This window comes from Aquarana catesbeiana, linkage group LG06 (assembly GCF_042186555.1).
Source record: "Aquarana catesbeiana isolate 2022-GZ linkage group LG06, ASM4218655v1, whole genome shotgun sequence".
NCBI classification, from domain to species: Eukaryota; Metazoa; Chordata; class Amphibia; order Anura; family Ranidae; genus Aquarana; species Aquarana catesbeiana.
In genome coordinates this window covers 58799241-58820197 of record NC_133329.1, presented here as the reverse complement: position 1 = coordinate 58820197, position 20957 = coordinate 58799241, and the positions used below count along the sequence as shown (strand labels likewise).

The 20957-nt window shown below is 44.3% G+C and overlaps 1 protein-coding gene across 1 annotated transcript; it reads left to right on the top strand.

The window, feature by feature from the left end:
- Window positions 1-290: 290 nt before the first annotated feature.
- Window positions 291-12491, top strand: LOC141148488 (sulfotransferase 1B1-like; the record flags this gene model as incomplete). Its single annotated transcript, XM_073636004.1, is given in 5 exon segments — window positions 291-388; window positions 5031-5157; window positions 5235-5329; window positions 6359-6539; window positions 11894-12491. Coding segments are annotated over 5 exon segments (608 nt in total), but the record flags the coding sequence as incomplete, so codon positions are not given.
- Window positions 12492-20957: the final 8466 nt, after the last annotated feature.

The following is a 20957-nucleotide window of genomic DNA, read 5'->3' as shown; positions in this document are numbered from 1 at the left end:
GTTCAGGACCGGTTTAATGATGTTCAGTTTAATGATTAACCAAATCAGGGACAGTCCCTCGAAATCAGGGACAGTTGGGAGCTATGGGGACACTGATTGGGTATTTGGGCAGGATGCTCTGGCAGGGGTGGGGACCCAGCAACAACTGGCCATGGCTGCACAATAGGCAGCAGTGCGCCCTCGGCGGCTACTTAGTTCGCCTAGCGCTAGCGCCGGCCCTGTCTAAAAGGCTACAGGTGTCCTTTTAAAACCGACATGATTCTGATGTTGTCCTTATCTCTATTTTCCAGGGAGTGAAATATTAGAATCTGTACCCTCCCCGAGAGTGATTAAGACTCACCTACCAGTACCGCTCTTCCCAAAATCATTGTGGGATAAGAACGTCAAGGTAAGGCTATGGTGCGGCAGGTAGAATGTCTAATGGTCTTCTAGTGTATGTAGAACTTACCGTCACAAGTGACTATTTCACCTGAACCCTAAGGTTCTCTAACAGGAAAGATGAGGACACTGTTCCTTTTGTAAAAGCTTCTCGACACAGTCCCTTAAAGAGGTTGTAAACCTCTGAAAAAAATTCACAAAAAAAAAATAATAAACACCTGCAAGACTTATGCCGTGTACACATGACCGGACTTTTCGACGGCTGAACTCCGAAGGACTTCTCGACTGACGGAGTTCCGACGAAACGGACTTGCCTACACACGATTACACCAAAGTCCGACTCGAACGTGATGACGTACGACCGGACTAGAATGAGAAAGTTATAGCCAGTAGCCAATAGCTGCCCTAGCGTCGGTTTTCGTCCGTCGGACTAGCATACAGACAACCGGATTTTTCAACCGGACTCGAGTCCGACAGAAAGATTTGAAAAATGTTCTATTTCTAAAGTTCGTCTGATTTTGACAGCAAAGGTCCGATGAAGCCCACACACGATCGAATTGTCCGGCGGATTTGTTACGTCGGACCTTTGCTGTGGAAAAGTCCGGTCGTATGTACACAGCAAAAGGCATAATGAGCTAGTACCCATACCGTCTTGTCATATGTGAACACAGCAACACTGAACCGATCAGAATACTCGTGTCCTGCGATCGGTGTACCTCTAGCTATCCGATCTTGTAAGTGCAATGTGGAAAGGGAAGGTCCTCTTTGTGGGAATAAACTTTTAAACAGGTTAACGCTTGTTTTTTTTTCCCTATGTTATAAGCTAATGAGTCTGTCAGCGGTATCCTGTCTATGTTCCAGTTGGACTTACCTGTCACAGGGTGTATTATTATAATTAGACTTGTGCACAACGGAAAATTTCGTTTAGTTTCGGATCGTTGTCACTCGTAAAATACATAATTTCGTTCTGTTATATTCGTTATGTTACGTTAATTCGTTTTCGGATAATTCGTTTTTTTCTGTAGAGTGTCGAAATTCGTTATACTGAATCTCGAATCATGTCAAATTCATTCTTTATATCCGCTATAATTTCTTTTGTATTAGTTGAAGCTCGATATTTATGTATGTATATATATTCATGATAACGATTCGTAGTTTGGAGAGTCGTTTGTTTATTGAACCTTTTAACACACACAATGACAATATCTCTTCTCCTCTGCTCAAATACAATACAACACCCTTCTCACTCAGTTCTCAGGAATGCACTTTGCCAGTAATCCAACCTCCAGCCCAAAATTAATCAGCTGATTGGACTGTAAGATTTACTTTGAGTTGACCTTTTGTTTCATTAGATCTTTAACGAATTACCGAATCATGTCGAATTCATTCGTTATATCCGCTATAATTTCTTTCATATTAGTTAAAATTCGATATTTATGTATGTATATATATTTGTGATAATGATTCGTAGTTTGGAAAGTCGTTTCTTTATTGAATCTTTTAACACACACAATGACAATATCTCTTCTCCTCTGCTCAAATACAATACAACAGCCTTCTCACTCAGTTCTCAGGAATGCACTTTGCCAGTAATCCGACCTCCAGCCCAAAATTAATCAGCTGATTGGACTATGATGCCGTGTACACATGAGCGGACTTTTCAACCAGACTGGTCCAACGGACCGAATCCGGCGGACAATCCGACCGTGTGTGGGCTTCATCGGACCTTCAGCGGACTGTTTCTGTCGAAAATCTGACGGACTTTAGGATTGGAACAGGTTTCAGATCTTTACGTCGGAACTCCGCCGGACCCAGTTCCTATAGAAAAATCCGTTCGTCTGTATGCTAGTCCGACGGACAAAAACCGACGCTAGGGAAGCTATTGGCTACTGGTTATCAACTTCCTTATTTTAGTGGGGTCGTACGTCATCACGTACAAATCTGTCGGACTTTGGTGTGATCGTGTGTAGGCAAGTCCGTTCATTTGAAAGTCCGTCGGAAAGACTGTCGGACCTTTGTTGCCGAAAAGTCCGCCCGTGTGTACACGGCATGATATTTACATTGAGTTGACCTTTTGTTTCGTTACAAAACAAATTGCACATGTCTAATTATAATAAACTGTGTGAAATTCTGTGTCTAATACCAGTGGCGTCGCTAGGGGGTGGCTTTTGGGGCTATAGCCCCGAATCTGGGGCCCATAGCCCCGAGTCTCTGCAAGGGTCCCCAAGGGGAGGGGAGGCTCTCTGGGGACCCTGATGTAAGTGGGGGGGGGCTCTCTGGGGACCCTGATGTAAGGAGGAGGCTCTCTGGGGACCCTGATGTAAGGAGGAGGCTCTCTGGGGACCCTGATGTAAGGAGGAGGCTCTCTGGGGACCCTGATGTAAGGAGGAGGCTCTCTGGGGACCCTGATGTAAGGAGGAGGCTCTCTGGGGACCCTGATGTAAGGGGGGGCTCTCTGGGGATATATACACACACACGTATATTACTGCATATACATGTGTTTGACTTTCTTTACTATGCTGCTATGGGCTCTAGCCCCAGATTTTTTGTAGACCTAGCAACACCCCTGTCTAATACACTGAAGAGCGCTGCTTTTAGTCTTATAGATGACCGGTAATCATTAATAATGAACATTCAGGAGAATATTTCAAATATTTGACCTAAATATTCCAGAACTGGAAATTGAATAACCAAGCCTTAATCCCTAATCCTCTGTGAATTGGGCTTGGCTAGTCGATTTCCAGTTCTTAGCTATTTCGATCTTGAAGGAAACAGCAATAACTAATATTATCACCTGTAGAAGTATCTGTAAATAAATAAAAATAAATAAAATATTCAAAATGTTCCCTCGGATGTCCATTATAAATGATTACCCCCGAGGCTACAGATATTTTACAGATCTTTACTTAACAATTCTTTTTGGCAGGGCCCTGCTGATATGTTTAATCTTTTCTTAGGCCGCAAAAAGGGTTTTGATTCATTTTTCATTTTGTTTTGTCTTAAAGCTTTTTTCATGATCGGTAGATGTGCTTTTTTTATATACGGTGTCAGGAAAAAGTATTGATCGTACTTTATTACAAAATATGTCAGTAACAGCTGAATCACAATCTTTACTTCTTTTGTCTCTTGTTATAAGTACTGTAGTTTGCCAGGTACTGCTGCAAAACAATCTGATGAGATTATGTGGTATATTTATAAAAAATGTACCTTTGCTTGGCAAAACTGCATGTAAATCCATTTGTGCAAACGGGGCAAAATCGAATGTTCTCAGACTATGTTCTCTGCAATTTGAATTGTGTAATTGTGTTAAATATTACACTATGGCCACTAGATGGAGATGAGGAGCATACTCATTTCCTAGGATAATCAGCGCCATATAGTGGCCATAATGCAGTATTTTCTGCATTTAGACATTTGAATTGCAGAAAATATAGCCTGAACACGTTTAATTCTGCCCTAAATGTTACTATAGATTTTTAGATGGTGCTGGGAAATGCCACATCCATAGGTCAATAGAACTCATAAATGGGAGAAAATTGGATTTTTAAGGCACCACATAGGCCATATAAAATGTTTCTATTAAAAGAATTATTTTTTTTTTTTATACATCAAGAAATATAACCAATCAGTGGCGGAATTACCAGGGTTGCAAAGGTCACACTGGGGACCAGGCCTTGGCGTTTTGCCACCATTAGGGGGGGGGGGGGGGCAAGACAGCTGGAAGGGGGCCTGCTGCAGAACATGTAAAAGGTTTCCACTGAAGGACCATAATAAAGGGCCCTGTGACAGGAATAAACGGCCCTGGGATCGATGGAAAGGGCCCCAGGAGTCTCAGGGGACCCCTTCATGGTTTCTTGCACCAGGGCCCTGAAGGTTCTAGGTATGCCTCTGTAACTAATCATGTATAAAATACACAGATAAAAGAAAATGATGGGGTATGTTTGTATATATGTTGGATATTTCAATAGAATACCACCTCCTGACCCCACCTAAGAGCTTTGCTGTGGTTCAATAACTATGCAGGTTTTTTATTGCTGTCTGTGTCCCCAGTGGGGAGTTTCACCCTCTCTGCTCGTCCTGGTGTCACCAAGCCAGGAAGTGATGGAAAATCCAAAATATTATAATTGTCACAGGGAAAAAAAAAAAAAAACAAGAGCGGAAATCTTTCAAGGTGGGGGACGCCTGATCCAATAACAATGGCCTAAGAGGGCTTTTTTTTTGAGAGCTTCCTCCCTTTCTGTTGCAATTCTGGGACAGGAAATAGAGAAATCTCCCAATTAGGACAGAGACAGCAAAAGAAAAATCCCTAAATTGACAAAATTCAAGAGGTATCTATTTGATAAAATGGAGGAAACCTCATCAATGAACTGGAGGAAACCTCATTCTTCAAGCTCACTGGTTCTGCTAAGGTGACCCACATACAACAAGGTTCCCGTTGGTGGGTACCCAGAATAGGACTCAAAGTATACAACAAGGGCATCAAACCAAATGTCCAAGAGTCCAAGTCACTTTACTGATTCATAAAATGATCACATAGAACCACCAACACGTTTCAGAGACCAAAATGTGGCTATACCTACACTTTAACTGGACTACGTTGACCTTTCTCTGCACAGCGTGAAGTTTTGACCAACATTTTCTGTTATCATTAGATCATCTACGTGGCGAGGAACCCTAAAGATGTAGCCGTGTCCTTCTATCATTTCGATAAGATGAACCAGCTGCATCCAGACCCGGGAACCTGGGAGGAGTATGTAGAGAGGTTCATCCAAGGAAATGGTGAGGGGTAACCACGAGTTTTTACCAGTCGCCAATTTTTTTTGACCAACCACTAAGTCACTTTCTGTCTATTGTAGTCGGTTTCGGCTCCTGGGGAGCTCATGTAAGGGATTGGTGGAACCTAAGGCAGCAGAAGAACATGCTGTACGTATTCTACGAGGACATGTTAGAAGTAAGTCTTCCTGTTCATCTGAGGGAGAAACATTTGAGTGCAAAAGAACATAAGGTAGACCTAAACCCAATCACTAACACTGCATACTAGTTCATATTTCAGAAGTAATTTTTAATCTTTTAAAATATGCCGCTTTTATTAAAGTAGTCAAATGTGACCTTACCATGAAGGTCCCGGTTCAGGACCTTCATGGTAGGATCACATTTGACTATTTTAATGATGGAGACTACACCTAGTATACCTAAGCCGGCCATAGATGGTTCGAATTCTGCTAAAACCAGATGTCATTTGAACAATGTATAGGGAGGATGAATAAACCCAAGTTAATCGATTGACCAACTTGAGTACAATCAACCTGTTGGATTTTACATGAGATTATTGCTAGCGGCTGGGAGAACACAATGGCTCTGCAGGAGGGATTCCCCCATCAACACTGGTTGTGTTGATGGGGGAAAAAAATGTTGCAGGAAAGAAAACAGCTTTGTCTATGGCTGGCCTTACCAACATTTCAGACCTTGGTCCCTGAACACAGTTGCAGTAACTCCGCCAACAGTCTGCCTCAGGCCCAACCGGTGACTGGGCGGTCCAACCCAACCCCTGCCAAGTTACTGCAGTGCTCAGTCCTAACCCCGTCTCTACTTTTGCGGGACCACCCACTCACAGCCCTTGATCACCAAAGGGAATGCCTTATTGAGTTACTGCCCATGTAGTGGGGATGACACTGTGATCCCCAGACATCACGCGGGACACAGCATCATTAGGACTGAGGTCCAAGATTTGGAACAGTTGGCATCTATAAAGTAGTTGTGCCAGCCTCTCTTATGTTGTCGTTAGGAAGCCAGTCCAGAGCATCGAGGTGCAGCTGATGCTGGAACTAGTGCATTTGGAGAGGAAGGAGATAAAAGAGGCTGAAGGAGAGCATCAAAACTCAAATGAGAAAAAGATGAAAAAGTAGAACGCAGTCTTTAAAACTAACTGTCATCCAGTTAGGGTTTACATCCAATATACTGCAAGTCTTCTTTTCATTAGGATCCAAGTTGTGAGATCCGAAAAGTTGTCAAGTTTTTGGGGAAAGACTTCTCCGAAGAGGTTGTGGAGAGGATTTGTCAACATACGTCTTTCAAGGCAATGAAAGAGAATCCCCTTACTAATTACACATCTCTCTCTTCTACCATCATGGACCAATCCATCTCCCCGTTCATGAGGAAAGGTACAGTACTGCCACCTGTCTGCTGAAACAGGAACTACTACATATACCGTGCTTCCCCGAAAATAAGACCTACCCCAATAATAAGACCTATCGCTTTTTTCCAGGAGGGCTGCAATATAAGCCCTACCCCGAAAGTAAGTCCTAGTTTGGTGCGGCGCCGCTTGGCGCTCAGATGATCTCCTCTTCCCTCCCTGCATTGCTCAGAGCAGGGACGACAGCTTGGGCCGGGCCATGGAAGCGCCAAGCAGGGCTCAGCAGATCTCCTCTTCTCTTGGGTATCAGCGGCGGATCTCCACCCCCCTCCCTCTGCACTAATCATAGCCGTGGAAGACAGGTCAGGCGGGCCACTGAAGCAGGTGTTAGCGGGGGATCTCGCCCCCATCCGTCTGCAGTGCTCAGAGCGGTGAAAGACAGCTCAGGCAAGCTATGGAAGAAGGTATTTGCACCGTTGCATTGCAGAAATGCGCACCTTTTGCATTATGTGATCCTGTGATAGAGGGGTAAGCCCTATCCCGAAAACAAGTGTGTTTTTGGCTGACAAAATTAATATAAGACCCGGGCTTACTTTCGGGGAAACACGGTATACTATTTATAATATACTGTGTATATACTATATTGCCAAAAGTATTGGGACACCTGCCTTTACACGCACATGAACTTTAATGACATCCCAGTCTTAGTCCGTAGGGTTCAATATTGAGTTGGCCCACCCTTTGCAGCTATAACAGCTTCAACTCTACTGGTAAGGCTGTTCACAAGGTTTAGGAGTGTGTCTATGGGAATGTTTGACCATTTTTCCAGAAGAGCATTTGTGAGTTCAGGCACTGATGTTGGACGAGAAGGCCTGGCTCACAGTCTCCCCTCTAATTCATCCCAAAGGTGGGCTATCGGGTTGAGGTCAGGACTCTGTGCAGGCCAGTTAGGTTCCTCCACCCCAAACTCACTCATCCATGTCTTTATGGACCTTGCTTTGTGCACTGGTGCAGTCATGTAGGGATAGGATGGGGCCATCCCCAAACTGTTCCCACAAAGTTGGGAGCATGAAATTGTCCAAAATGTCTTGGTATGCTGACGCCTTAAGAGTTCCCTTCACTGGAACCAAGGGGCCAAGCCCAACCCCTGAAAAACAACCCCACACCATAATCCCCCCTCCAAACTTTACACTTGGCACAATGCAGTCAGGCAAGTCACAGTCACCTGTCATGCGAATCAGATGCAGGGAAACCCGCATCCAATTTGCATGAGTGTGAACCAGTGGTGGCTGGTGCTGTATATTTTAGGGGGGCGATAAACAAGACAACAAAACACCTGTCGCCACTCCCCCCTCCCCCCCGGTCGGTCGTCCGACCGTCCCACCACGGGCCCCGCACTTACCCCGTCTAGCAGCATCGGCTCCTTCCTGCGTCTCCAACTCCTCCTTGGCGACTTCACCCTGCATCTCTGGCATCACGGCGGCTTCGTCCTCTGTGACTTCCCTCCTTCTTCCCTCGGCGGCTAATACGATTGCTTCTTCTGTCGGCCTAAGACCCGCTTCCTGATTGGCCGGGAGGAGAATCAGGAAGACAAAAGGGAATATTAATTCGCTAATGTCACACAACTGGGTGGGTTCAGGGCGCAGTGCCCTGCTCCCCGAGCCCACCCTTTTTTGAAGCCAATTAGAGCCTCAGGCTCTAATCATGTGCTTCAAAACAAAAAAAAAACCCCTATTGAAATCCATGCGTCTGGCTCCCTGCATGTAGATTAGAGGCCGGACGCATGAATTAGGGGAGCAGCGCCCCTGCGCCCCTAATGGACGGGCCGCCACTGGTGTGAACACAGCCTTAGACCCCATACCTACTATTAGATTTTCTGCAGATTTTTGTCTTCAGATTTACCAAAACCATATAATATAAGGTCAAACCTTAATGCCCTGTACACACGATAGGATTTTCGAATAACAAATGTTGGATGTGAGCTTGTTGTCGTAAATTCCGACCCTGTGTAGGCTCCATTGGACATTTCTGACAACAACAATTTGAGAGCTGGTTCTCAAATTTTCCAACAACAAAATCCTTTGTCGGAAATTCTGATCGTGTGTACACAATTCCGACGCACAAAGTTCCACGCATGCTCGGAATCAAGCAGAAGAGCCGCACTGGCTATTGAACTTAAGTTTTCTCGGCTCGTCGTACATCTTGTACGTCACCGCGTTCTTGACGTTCGTTCGGAATTTCTGACAACATTTGTGCGACCGTGTGTATGCAAAACAAGTTTCAGTCAACATCCGTCGGAAATAAATCCACGGTATTGTTGTCGGAAAATCCTATTGTGTGTACATAGCATTAGAGTTTCAATTTGTATGCAATCAGGCAGACCCTCGCACTACATGGTTTTGGTAAATCTGAAGACAAAAATCTGCAGAAACTCTAATAGTGTGTATGGGGTCTAATGCCGCGTACACACGATCGGACTTTCCACCAACAAAGCCGTGGATTTTTGTTCGAAGGATGTTGGCTCAAACTTGTCTTGCATACACACGGTCACACAAATGTTGGCCAACAATTACGAACGTGGGAACATACAAGACGTACGACGAGCTGAGAAAAGTTCAATAGCCAGTGCGGCTCCTTCTGCTCGATTCTGAGCATGCGTGGACTTTTGTGCAACGGACTTGTGTACTAGGGTTACCACATCATCCCTTTAACCACTTGCTGACCGGGCCATAGCCAAAAGACGGCTACAGTGCGGTCGTGTTTTTCTGGGTGGGAGTCCATGGACGTCCTCCCAGAAAGTTGCTCCTGCGTGCCCCCTGGGACGCGCACCCGGGAACATCCATGACCGCCAGGTCCAGAGGACCCGGCGCATCACGGATCACGGTAAATAGCCGCTGATCGCAGCCGTTTACCATGTGATTGTTCCGTCAAATGACGGAGCGATCACTTGTAAACAAACTGGCATCACGTCATGACGCTGGTTCCTCCCTCCCCTCTCTGTACCGATAGGTACAGTACGAGGGGAGAGGGGGTGAGATTGCAGCAGCGCTGTGGGCACTAAACATCCAGCCCACAGCACTGCAATCAGTGCCAATAATTGCAATACTGGGCAATACTCTGCAACACTAGCAAAGGAGGGACACAGTAGAGGGAGGAGGAAAAAGTGCTGCTCACCCCTGGTAATGAGAACAAAAATGGAAAAGGATTTCCCCAGGTGGGGTTTTTAGGCAGCGGAATTGAAATATTCAACCAATATTGTATAAAAAAGATTGTATTTTATTGTACAAAAAATAATTTAACACAAAGGTTTAAAAAATGAGCTCTGATATAGAGTGTTTACAAGTCTAGTGAACTCCAACACGCATTGTACAGACATATTTTCATAACAACATTGTATACATATTGTCAATATCAGAAAAATGGAGCTGACGCGTTTCAACCTATATATCCAAGGTCTTCTTCAGAGGTCAGTCTGCTAAAAAATATACAACAGGGATACACATATAAGGACTTGATTACATATATTAGAAAAAATGTACCATATTCTATATAGCATAGTTACCCAAAGATGCGTGTCCTAAGACGAAAAACGAAAAGCTTCCTATAAGAGAGTCCCCTTTTTTTTAAATCAAAATGCCTGCTCACTTTCCCCCAGAGGTCCTATGACACCTACTCTGCTATTCGATTAAGTAAATATTTCTTAATCTAATGCTTTGACACATATCATGAGTGTGATCCCTAAATGTGTTTTCCTTCGGGTTTCTGCTGCAGGTGTCGCCTTCTACCCGACCGATCGTGTGGTCCTGGGTGTGTGTGTGGGGGGGCGATTCTTAGTGTGACCTCTCGTAAGCCACATCTTTGGTTTCTGCCCCGGTGCCGGAGGCTGTGCCGGTGGAGGAGTCATAGGACCTCTGGAGGAAAGTGAGCAGGCATTTTGATTTTAAAAAAGGGGACTCTCTTATAGGAAGCTTTTCGTTTTTCGTCTTAGGACACGCATCATTGGGTAACTATGCTATATAGAATATGGTACATTTTTTCTAATATATGTAATCAAGTCCTTATATGTGTATCCCTGTTGTATATTTTTTGGCAGACTGACCTCTAAAGAAGACCTTGGATATATAGGTTGAAACGCGTCAGCTCCATTTTTCTGATATTGACAATATGTATACAATGTTGTTATGAAAATATGTTTGTAAAATGCGTGTCGGAGTTCACTAGACTTGTAAACACTCTATATCAGAGCTCATTTTTTAAACCTTTGTGTTAAATTATTTTTTGTACAATAAAATACAATCTTTTTTATACAACATTGGTTGAATATTTCAATTCCGCTGCCTAAAAACCCCACCTGGGGAAACCCCATACTCTGCAACACTGTGCAATACTCTGCAATACTCTGCAACACTGCAATACTCTGCAACACTGCAATACTCTGCAAATACTCTGCAACACTGTGCAATACTCTGCAACACTGCAATACTCTGCAACACTGCAATACTCTGCAACACTGCAATACTCTGCCAATACTCGCCAATACTCTGCAACACTGCAATACTCTGCCAATACTCGCCAATACTCTGCAATAAATTTTAACAGAAACAAAGAATTTTTTTTTTACCGAATTTTCAGTCTTTTTTGATTTATAACGCAAAAAATAAAAATAAAAATAAAAAAACCCAGCAGTGATTAAATACCACCAAAAGAAAGCTCCATTTGTGGGGAAAAAAGGACAAAAAATTCATATGGGTACAGTGTTGTATGACTGAGTAATTGTCATTCAAAGTGTGAGAGCACCGAAATCTGAAAATTTATCTGGTGAGGAAGGGGGTTTAAGTGCCCAGTGGGCAAGTGGTTAAACCAGAACACATATGAATCACACAGGTTCTGAGGCTGATTTAATGCAGATAAGGCACCAAGTGAGTTTAATTACCACCTTAATCAGCCACAGAACCTGTGTCATTAATGTGTGTCCTGGATTAAAGGGATGATGTGTACACACAATCGGACTTTCCGACAACAAAGTTTTGTTGGCGGAAAATTTGAGAACCTGCTATCAAACATTTGTTGGCGGAAAGTCCGACAGCAAATGTTCGATGGAGCATACACACGGTCAGACTTTCCGACAAAAAGCTCACATCCAACATCTCCCGTCGGAAAGTCTGACCGTGTGTACGCGGCATTAGTCTTACTGGCCATGGGTGTCATTCAATCCAGAAGACTGAGGACATCTTGTGTCCAAGAAGAGGTACTGCAAGGCACTGTTCAATTTAAAGGGTATCACTTGAACTCAAAACTTTCTGCATCCAAAATCTAAAAATCTGATATCTAGTATCTCTCTCTGTGACATCAGCTTTACATGTCTCTGATTTCTCTCTCCAGGAATCTGCGGTGATTGGAAGAACCATTTCACAGTGGCCCAGAGCGAGAGACTGGATGAGTATTACCAGAGGGAGATGTCAGGAACGGATCTAACCTTCTGCTTCTAGAATCGATGGTTCACCTTCCTACTGAATACAGCAAAACTGTGACACCAATCAATGAGACAAGACCAAAATCTACACCGGGACTCTCTATTATGGCTTATATTTTCCAGACTTTCAATGATGGCCATGAGAGAAAAATGAGGACAAATATTATTTGCAAGATTTCTTGTCTTATTGTTTGGCCTTCGTTCGAGAAAGCTGAAGAACTAACAAGCAGATGGTCAATGGATGCGTATGAAGATGCATTTAACCACTTCCATACCGGGACTATTCTGGCACTTCTCTCCTACATGTAAAAATCATCATTTTTTTTTGCTAGAAAATTACTCAGAAACCCCAAAAATTATATATGTTTTTTTTTAGCAGACACTTTAGGGAATAAAACGGTGGTCATTACAACTTTTTATCTTACACGGTATTTGCGCAGTAATTTTTCAAACGCCTTTTTTTTTGGAAAAAAGTTTCATGAATTAAAAAAATAACAAAACAGTAAAGTTAACCCAATTTTTTTGTATAATGTGAAAGATGATGTTACGCCGAGTAAATAGATACCTAACATGTCACGCTTTAAAACTGCGCACACTTGTGGAATGGCGCCAAACTTTGGTACTTAAAAATCTCCATAGGCGACGCTTTGAAAATTTTTACAGGTTACCAGTTTAGAATTACAGAGGAGGTCTAGTGCTAGAATTATTGCAAACGCTCTAACGATCGCGGCAATATCTCACATGTGTGGTTTCAACGGCCTTAACATATGTGGGCGGGGCTTACATGTGCATTCGCTTCTGAACGCGAGCTACCGAAGTAAAAAAAAAACTTTTTTTTACGATTTTTTTGATCACTTTTATTCCTATTACAAGGAATGTAAACATCCCTTGTAATAGGAATCTATTGTGACAGGTCCCCTTTATGGAGAGATGTCAATAAGACCTCCACATCTCTCCTCCAGGCTGGAAAGCATGAGATCAGAAAAAAAAAAAAATCACCAATCTCATGCTGACAGCCGCGATCGTGGCTTTGTTTATTTCTGGGAATCCAGGCGTGACGTCATAACGTCGCGCCCGGGCCTCCGACGATCATAGAGATGACTGGTGACCATCTGGTCACTGGAAATATGGTCGTCATCCGGCGGCGGCCGATTCTTTCTCTTGGCCCCCGATGGCATGGGAGAGCCCGGACAAGCAGCGGATGGCGGCGGAAGGGGGGGACGTCCCCTCCCGTTGCCTATAAGAATGATCAAGCAGCGGAAATGCCACTATGATCATTATTATCATGCACAGAATCCCCGGCTGGAGAGAATGATATCTGGATGATGCCTGTAGCTACAGGCATCATCCAGATAACCCCTAACAAAGTAAAGGACTTCATATGACGCTCTTGGTATTACAACCGTAGCATTCTTTCTATTAAAAATGTATAGAAATGACAAAATAATTAATATAATCGGTTGATTGTGAAAACAGAATAATGTCATTCACGGCAGTCATTGTAACCCAAATTCAGATTTCTTCTATGGGAACTTCCTCAATGAAGAATGATGTCTAACTGACTGCTATGTAACTTGTACAGTGCACAGCAAATGGGATGAATTTTGGCCCACTGGTATTTAAAAATGTGAGACGAAAAGAGGGATTTGAGCCCAAAACGAGGGCTGTCCTCCCTATACTGGGACAATCAGGAGCCCCTAATATTACACTGGGGACATTATCAAAAACCATAATACGCAATGACAACCTATCAAGGGCTTTGGAGAGTTAAAGAGAACCAGTCATGGTAGGCAGGACACAGTCACTGTGATCTCACACTCCAGTCTGTACTCACGTCTGTCCTTCCTTCCAATATCTTCCAGACACCTCTCCTGTGAATTCTCCAGACCGGATCCCAAAAGAAGTCCCTCAGTCAGCTCCAGCAAAGTTCAATAGAGTAGGCCCCACCAGATACCATAGCTGAGACCTCAGTGAGCTGTAGAAAAAAAAAAAAAAAACACAACTGGACTGCCTAGAAGGGGAGCAGCCCTTCAGGCTGTTGTTCTCTGTTCCAGGCCTCAAACTATTTATGCTCCCTCCCAGCCACCATCTGGGCTCTCTTGCCCAGGGACTGGCTGGGACTGCATAAATATTCAGCTGATGATTTGACTCTCCCAACCCACTACTTTCCAGAACCCTCCAGAAGGCAGAGGGAAGCTGTCAATCCTGCGACCGGTGAGACACAGAACAGACCAAAACAATCAGAAGCAGCTCAACTGATTACAGTAGAGCTAACCACTAAAAATACCTAATCCAGCACCCTATCTAGCAGGGTGATACACATGCGGGGGGCTGTCCATTATATCCATCTTACAGGTGGGACCTACCTAGACTGTGATAACCTTGCATGGCGTCCAATGCCATCTCCACACCTCACTTCTTTAGTCTTCCTGCATATCAGTATCAATAACTGCATATCAATAACCAGGGCTTTTTTTCAGGGGGAACTTGGTGGAACTCAGTTCCACCACCTCTGGCTCAGACCCTTGGGGGGGCCTGCTGACAACGATCACTTGTAAACACAAAAGTCCAGTTACTGTGTTTACACGTGGCAGCTCTGCACTCTGTGTGTAACCCCCTTGAACTCTGCACTCTGTATGTAATGCAATCCTGGTATTAAATGCCCCTTTAGGACCCTCCTACTGTTTGTGAAATTTGACTGACCACACCTACTATTTGATGTGATTTGGAGGGTGTGTGGGGGGAGGGGTTTTGGGGGGGTCGTGGTTGAGTTCCAGCACCTATTGTTTGAGAAAAAAAGCCCTGTCAATAACTAACTGACATATCGGTATGGACATAGCTCCCAACTGTCCCTGATTTCGAGGGACTGTCCCTGATTTGGAGCAATGTCCCTCTGTCCCTCTTTCCTCCTCATTTGCCCCTCATTTTGGTCTGATCTATATAGTTGTATATAAAATGCACTTTTTATCTATCAAAAAGTGTTTTCCAGTGCTAAACCTTTCATTCAATTTCTAAAAGCCAATGTAAAAGAATAGTAGTGTTAAAAAGGGGGGTGTAGCAGGGGGTGTGTCCTATACCTTTTTAAGTTTCCTAATGGATGTTACACCACTTTTCCAATCTCAATCTTTTGAAAACAGAGCTCATAATATCCCCCCCCCCACTTAGTCATAGCTATGACTAAGCACTCCTTGTAGTGCGAAACGCGTAAGCTTTGTTCCACTTTGCTGTGACCTGTATTTTGGATGACACCTTATTGAATAAAAGGCAAATATTTTTGGAGTGCGGCTGTCCAGGATTTCTTTGATGTCGAAAAACCGCGGATCGCCGCCATTACTGGTGAAAACAATAAAATAATTAAAAGTCCATAAATCAATGTCATAGTTTGTAGACGCTAAAACTTTTGTGCAAACCAATCAATATTCGCTTATTCAGATTTTTTTTTCTTTTTACTAAAAATATGTAGCAGAATACATATAGGCCTAAATTGACGAAGAAATTGTTTTTTTTTATTTTATTTTTTTTTTTTTGGGATATGTTTTAAAACAGAAAGTAAAAAATATTGTTTTTTTTTTTTTTGTTTTTTTTTTCCAAATTGGCACCCTTTTTTAGTTTATAGCGCAAAAAATAAAAACCACAGAGGTAAACAAATACCACCAAAAGAAAGCTCTATTTGTAGGAAAAAAAAAACACATCAATTTTGTTTGGTTACAACGTCGCACGAACGCGCAATTGTCAGTTGAAGCAACGCAGTGCCGTATCGCAAAAAATGGCCTGGTCATTAAAGGGGTAAACCCTTCCGGGGCTGAAGTGGTTAAAGCTGAACTCCCGGCAGATATAAAAGATACAACTGCAATCAGGAATGGTGCAAGGATTTTTGACACCCTAGGCGAAACCTCATTTTGCCGCTCCACCCCTGACTCCACCCCCTTTTCCCTACCCATGTATACCCCACCTTTTTAATGAAGCACCCATCAAATTCAGCCTCACCAGCGCCCATCAAATGCAACCTCACCAGTGCCCATCAATGCAGCCTCACCAGTGCCCATCAATGCAGCTTCACCAGTGCCCATCAATGCAGCCTCACCAGTGCCCATCAATGCAGCCTCACCAGTGCCCATCAATGCAGCTTCACCAGTGCCCATCAATGCAGCTTCACCAGTGCCCATCAATGCAGCTTCACCAGTGCCCATCAAATGCAGCCTCACCTGCACCCATCAATGCAGTCTACCAGTGCCCATCAATGAATGTTTGCTTGCTTCCATTCGTTTAGGAGTTGGGACACAGACACAGACCTCTGCCGCCGCCGCTGCACCTCTGACACTGTGACAATATGCGAACGGAGCTTCGGCTGCCTGCTGATGCTGAGACTTAGTTGGTTGCTGCAGAGAGAAGAGAGTAGGAACACCAGTGGCCGGGCGCCCTAGGCGGCTGCCTAGTTTGCCTAGTGGTAGCACCGGCCCTGACTGCAATCAGTAATACATCATTAAATGTATTTTTTATACACAAGCAATGTGGGATCCTAAATATGACCTGGTATCAACCTTTTGTAGGTTCTGTACAGCAGAGCTCAGGCTGGGAAAGGGAGAAGCAGCAGAACAAGAGGCCAATCAGTTGCAAGAAGCATGCTGATAGGAGGAGGGAGCAGGGTGACAGAGATGAGCTCAGCAGTTTGCTGCTTCTCCTTTCAGTGTTTAGTCACAGGGTGCTGAGGAGAGCTGCAAGGGAACATGAAACTGCAGTACAGAAAGGTCAGGTCCCCTCCCCTGCCAGGTGGGATTGTGCTTTGTCATTCCTCCCAACTTTCTGAGATGGGAATGAGGGACACCTGTTAGCAAAAGTATGTAGGCATAGGACACACCCTGCCACGCCCCCTTAAAGGAGAATTGTACAAAAAAAAAAAAGATTGGTTAAACTCATAAGGGCTTTTTTTTAACCACTACTATTTCTTAATATTTGCTTGTGAAATTTATGACTGCAGCAATTTAGAAATTGGATGAAATGTTGGGCACTTTAAAACACTTTCTTATAGATAAATAGTGCATTTTCTATACAATATAGATCAGGCCAAAATGAGGGACAAATGAGGAGGAATGGGGGACAGAGGGACATTGCTCCAAATCAGGAAAAGTTGGGAGCTATGTATTGTGGCACAGCAATGCAAATCTCAGGGTGGGATGGACACAGTTTACCCTTGTCTGACGTTGGTGTAATCCCTACAGCATGCCTCCCAACTTTTTGAGATGGGAATGAAGGACACCTATTAGCAAAAGTAGGTAGGCATAGGACACGCCCCCCTGCCACGCCCCCTTAAAGGAGAATTAACCAAAAGATAAGATTAGTTAAACCCACAAGGGCTGATTTTTACCACTTCTATTCCTTTATATTGGCTTTTGAAATTTACAAATGTAGCAATTTAGAATTTGGATGAAAGGTTTAGCACTGGGAAACACATTTTGATAGATAAAGTGAATTTTATTTTATATATTTTATATACAACTATACAGATCAGACCAAAATGAGGGACAAATGAGGAGGAATGAGAGACAGAGGGACATTGCTCCAAATCAGGGACAGTCCCTCGAAATCAGGGACAGTCCCTCGAAATCAGGGACAGTTGAGAGCTATGCCTACAGTCAGATTCCAGACAGTGGGGGAGGGGGGGGTACTTCCCTAGTCTGTGCCATGTTCTTTCCTCTCTCTGAAAGCTTCATCAGCAGTCACCAAATATATCCAAGGTAGGTCTGAATCCCTGAAACCCAACAGAAAGTAAATGAAAGTCTTCCCACAATTCCAGGAAACCCCCACCTCTGACCGTTGTCACCGGAACAAGTGTTTGTATTGAAAGCACGCCAGCAATAAATACCTGGCAGAGCTTCTATCTCTTCCACACTCCATTCAAAACTAGAAAAAAAAGTTTAAATAAAAATCCCCCATAGTCCTCATTTTCCACAGCTGGTTATTCAGCAGCATCCATTGAGCAGAATTCCGGCCTCTTCCCATATGGCTCACAAATTGCTGATTTATTGCTCTTGTAGACTCTGCAACTATGGTTGCCACCTCATCCCTAAAACCGAACACATATTAATTACACGGGTTCTGTGGCTGATTAAGGTGGTAATTAAACTCACTTGGTGCCTTATCTGCATTAAATTAGCCTCAGAACCTGTGGAATTCATATGTGTTCGGGTTTAAAGGGATGAGGTGGCAACTCTATCTGCAACACCAGCATGAATGTGCAAAAAAAAGTAAACGGAATTTCCTCACAGTCCTAACCTGCTCTGCAGCATCGTGATATTGCTTCACATGTTTATTCTGGTTCTTTTCCAGGATAGAAATGGTAAATGTAGGTGGAAAGTAACTGAGGAAAAGGTCTAAGGCAGGGATATGCAATTAGCGGACCTCCAGCTGTTGTAAAACTACAAGTCCCATCATGCCTCTGCCTCTGGGTGTCATGCCTATGGCTGTCAGTGTTTTGCTATGCCTCATGGAAATTGTAGTTCTGCAACAGCTGGAGGTCCACTAATTGCATATCCCTGGTCTAAGGAAATGTATAGGATGCTGTCGCTGTGCTCCTAAAACATGGGTCAGCTGGGCTTCATAACCCTTAGAGCAGGACTCTGCCACCCCAGCACACATGTGATGGCATTTACTCTGCCATTGGCTGTACATGACTGTCCATTACAAAGCCTGGTCCAACCACCTCTCTGAGGACATTGATATGCTGTGCGCAAAAAGCCAATCTGTGTGTGTACACTGCATTCATAGGAGTACAGGGTTTGGGGTTGATCTGAGGTCTGTGGGTCATGTATTAAGCTGATCTGAGGTCTGTGGGTCATGTATTGAGCTGATCTGAGGTCTGAAGGTCATGTATTGAGCTGATCTGAGGTCTGAAGGTCATGCACTGGGCTGGTCTGAGGACTGAAAGTCATGCATTGGTCTGATCTGAGGTCTGTAGGTCATGCATTGGGCTGATCTGAGGTCTGAAGATCATGCATAGGGCTGATTTGAGGTCTGAAGGTCATGCATTGGGCTGATCTGAGGACTGAAAGTCATGCATTGGGCTGACCTGAGGTCTTACAGACTGTAGGTCATGCATTGGGCTGATCGGAGGTCTGAAGGTCATGCATTGGGCTGATTTGAGGTCTGAAGGTGATGCATTGGGCTGATCTGAGGACTGAAACTCATACATTGGGCTGATCTGAGGTCTGAAGGTCATGCATTGGGCTGATCTGAGGTCTGAGGGTCATGCATTGGGCTGGTCTGAGGGTCATGCACTGGGACTGATCTAAGGTCTGAAGGTCATGTATTGAGCTGATCTAAGGTCTGAAAGCCATGCATTGGGCTGATCTATGGTCAGAAGGCCATGCATTAGGCTGATCTGAGGACTGAAAGTCATGCATTGGGCTGATCTAAGGTCTGTAGGTCTTGCATTGGGCTGATCTGAGGTCTGTGGGTCATGTATTGAGCTAATCTGAGGCCTGAAGGTCATGCACTGAACTGATCTGAGATCTGGAGGTCATGCATTGGGCTGGTCTGAAGGTCATGCATTGGGCTGATCTGAGGACTGAAAATCATGCATTGGGCTGATCTGAGGTCCGAAGATCATGCATTGGGCTGATTTGAGGTCTGAAGGTGATGCATTTGGGTTGGTCTGAGGACTGAAAGTCATGCATTGGGCTAATCTGAGGTCTGAAGGTAATGTATTGAGCTGGTCTGAGGTCTGAAGGTCATGCATTTGGCTGATCTGAGGTCTGAGGGTCATGCATTGGGCTGGTCTGAGGTCTGAAGGTCATGCACTGGGACTGATCTAAGGTCTAAAGGTCATGTATTGAGCTGATCTAAGGTCTGAAAGCCATGCATTGGGCTGATCTATGGTCTGAAGGCCATGCATTAGGCTGATCTGAGGACTGAAAGTCATGCATTGGGCTGATCTGATGTCTGTAAGTCATGCATTGGGCTGATTGGAGGTCTGAAGGTTATGCATTGGGCTGATTTGAGGTCTGAAGGTGATGCACTGGGCTGATCTGAGGACTGAAAGTCATGCATTGGGCTGATCTGAGGTCTGTGGGTCATGCATTGGGCTGATCTGAGGTCTGTGGGTCATTATTGAGCTGATCTGAGGCCTGAAGGTCATACACTGAGCTGATCTGAGATCTGGAGGTCATGCATTGGGCTGATCTGAGGACTGAAAATCATGCATTGGGCTGATCTGAGGTCTGTAAGCCATGCATTGGGCTGATCGGAGGTCTGAAGATTATGCATTGGGCTGATTTGAGGTCTGAAGGTGATGCATTTGGGCTGATCTAAGGTCTGTAGGTCATGCATTGGGCTGATCTGAGGTCTGAAGGTCATGTATTCAGCTGATCTGAGGTCTGAAAGCCATGCATTGGGGCTGATCTGAGGTCTGAAGGTCATGCACTGGGACTGATCTAACCTGGTCTGAAGGTCATGTATTAGGCTGATCTGAGGCCTGAAGGTCATGTATTAGGCTGATCTGAGGTCTGAAGGTCATGTATTAGGCTGGACTGAGGTCTGAAGGTCATGTATTAGGCTGATCTGAGGCCTGAGGCACATGCCCTGGGGAAATATGACTTCCAAAGTGCTTGAATTTGGATTGATCTGAACCCTAAAGAGCATGCGTTGGGACTAATCACTGATGGCAGTTTAAACAAATGTATTACTATATAGTATTTAAGACTACCCTGTATCAAAGACTACACCGCTCTGTTGTTCACTGACACGTCAGTTGTCCGATGCTTGTGAACATGTCACCTAATGTGGAAAAAGTTGCCGACACAACCGCCTCTGTCTTCTGTCCTTTCCAAATCATTGACCTGATCTGACCTCACCTTCTGACACCGCAGACGGGGAATTCTGCCTGCATCTGCTGCGTGAAATGATGGAAAAGGTATTGGAAAGAAAAATGAGAGCCAGGCAACTGGCATTTTCAGAAGGACAGCAACGGTAGAAACA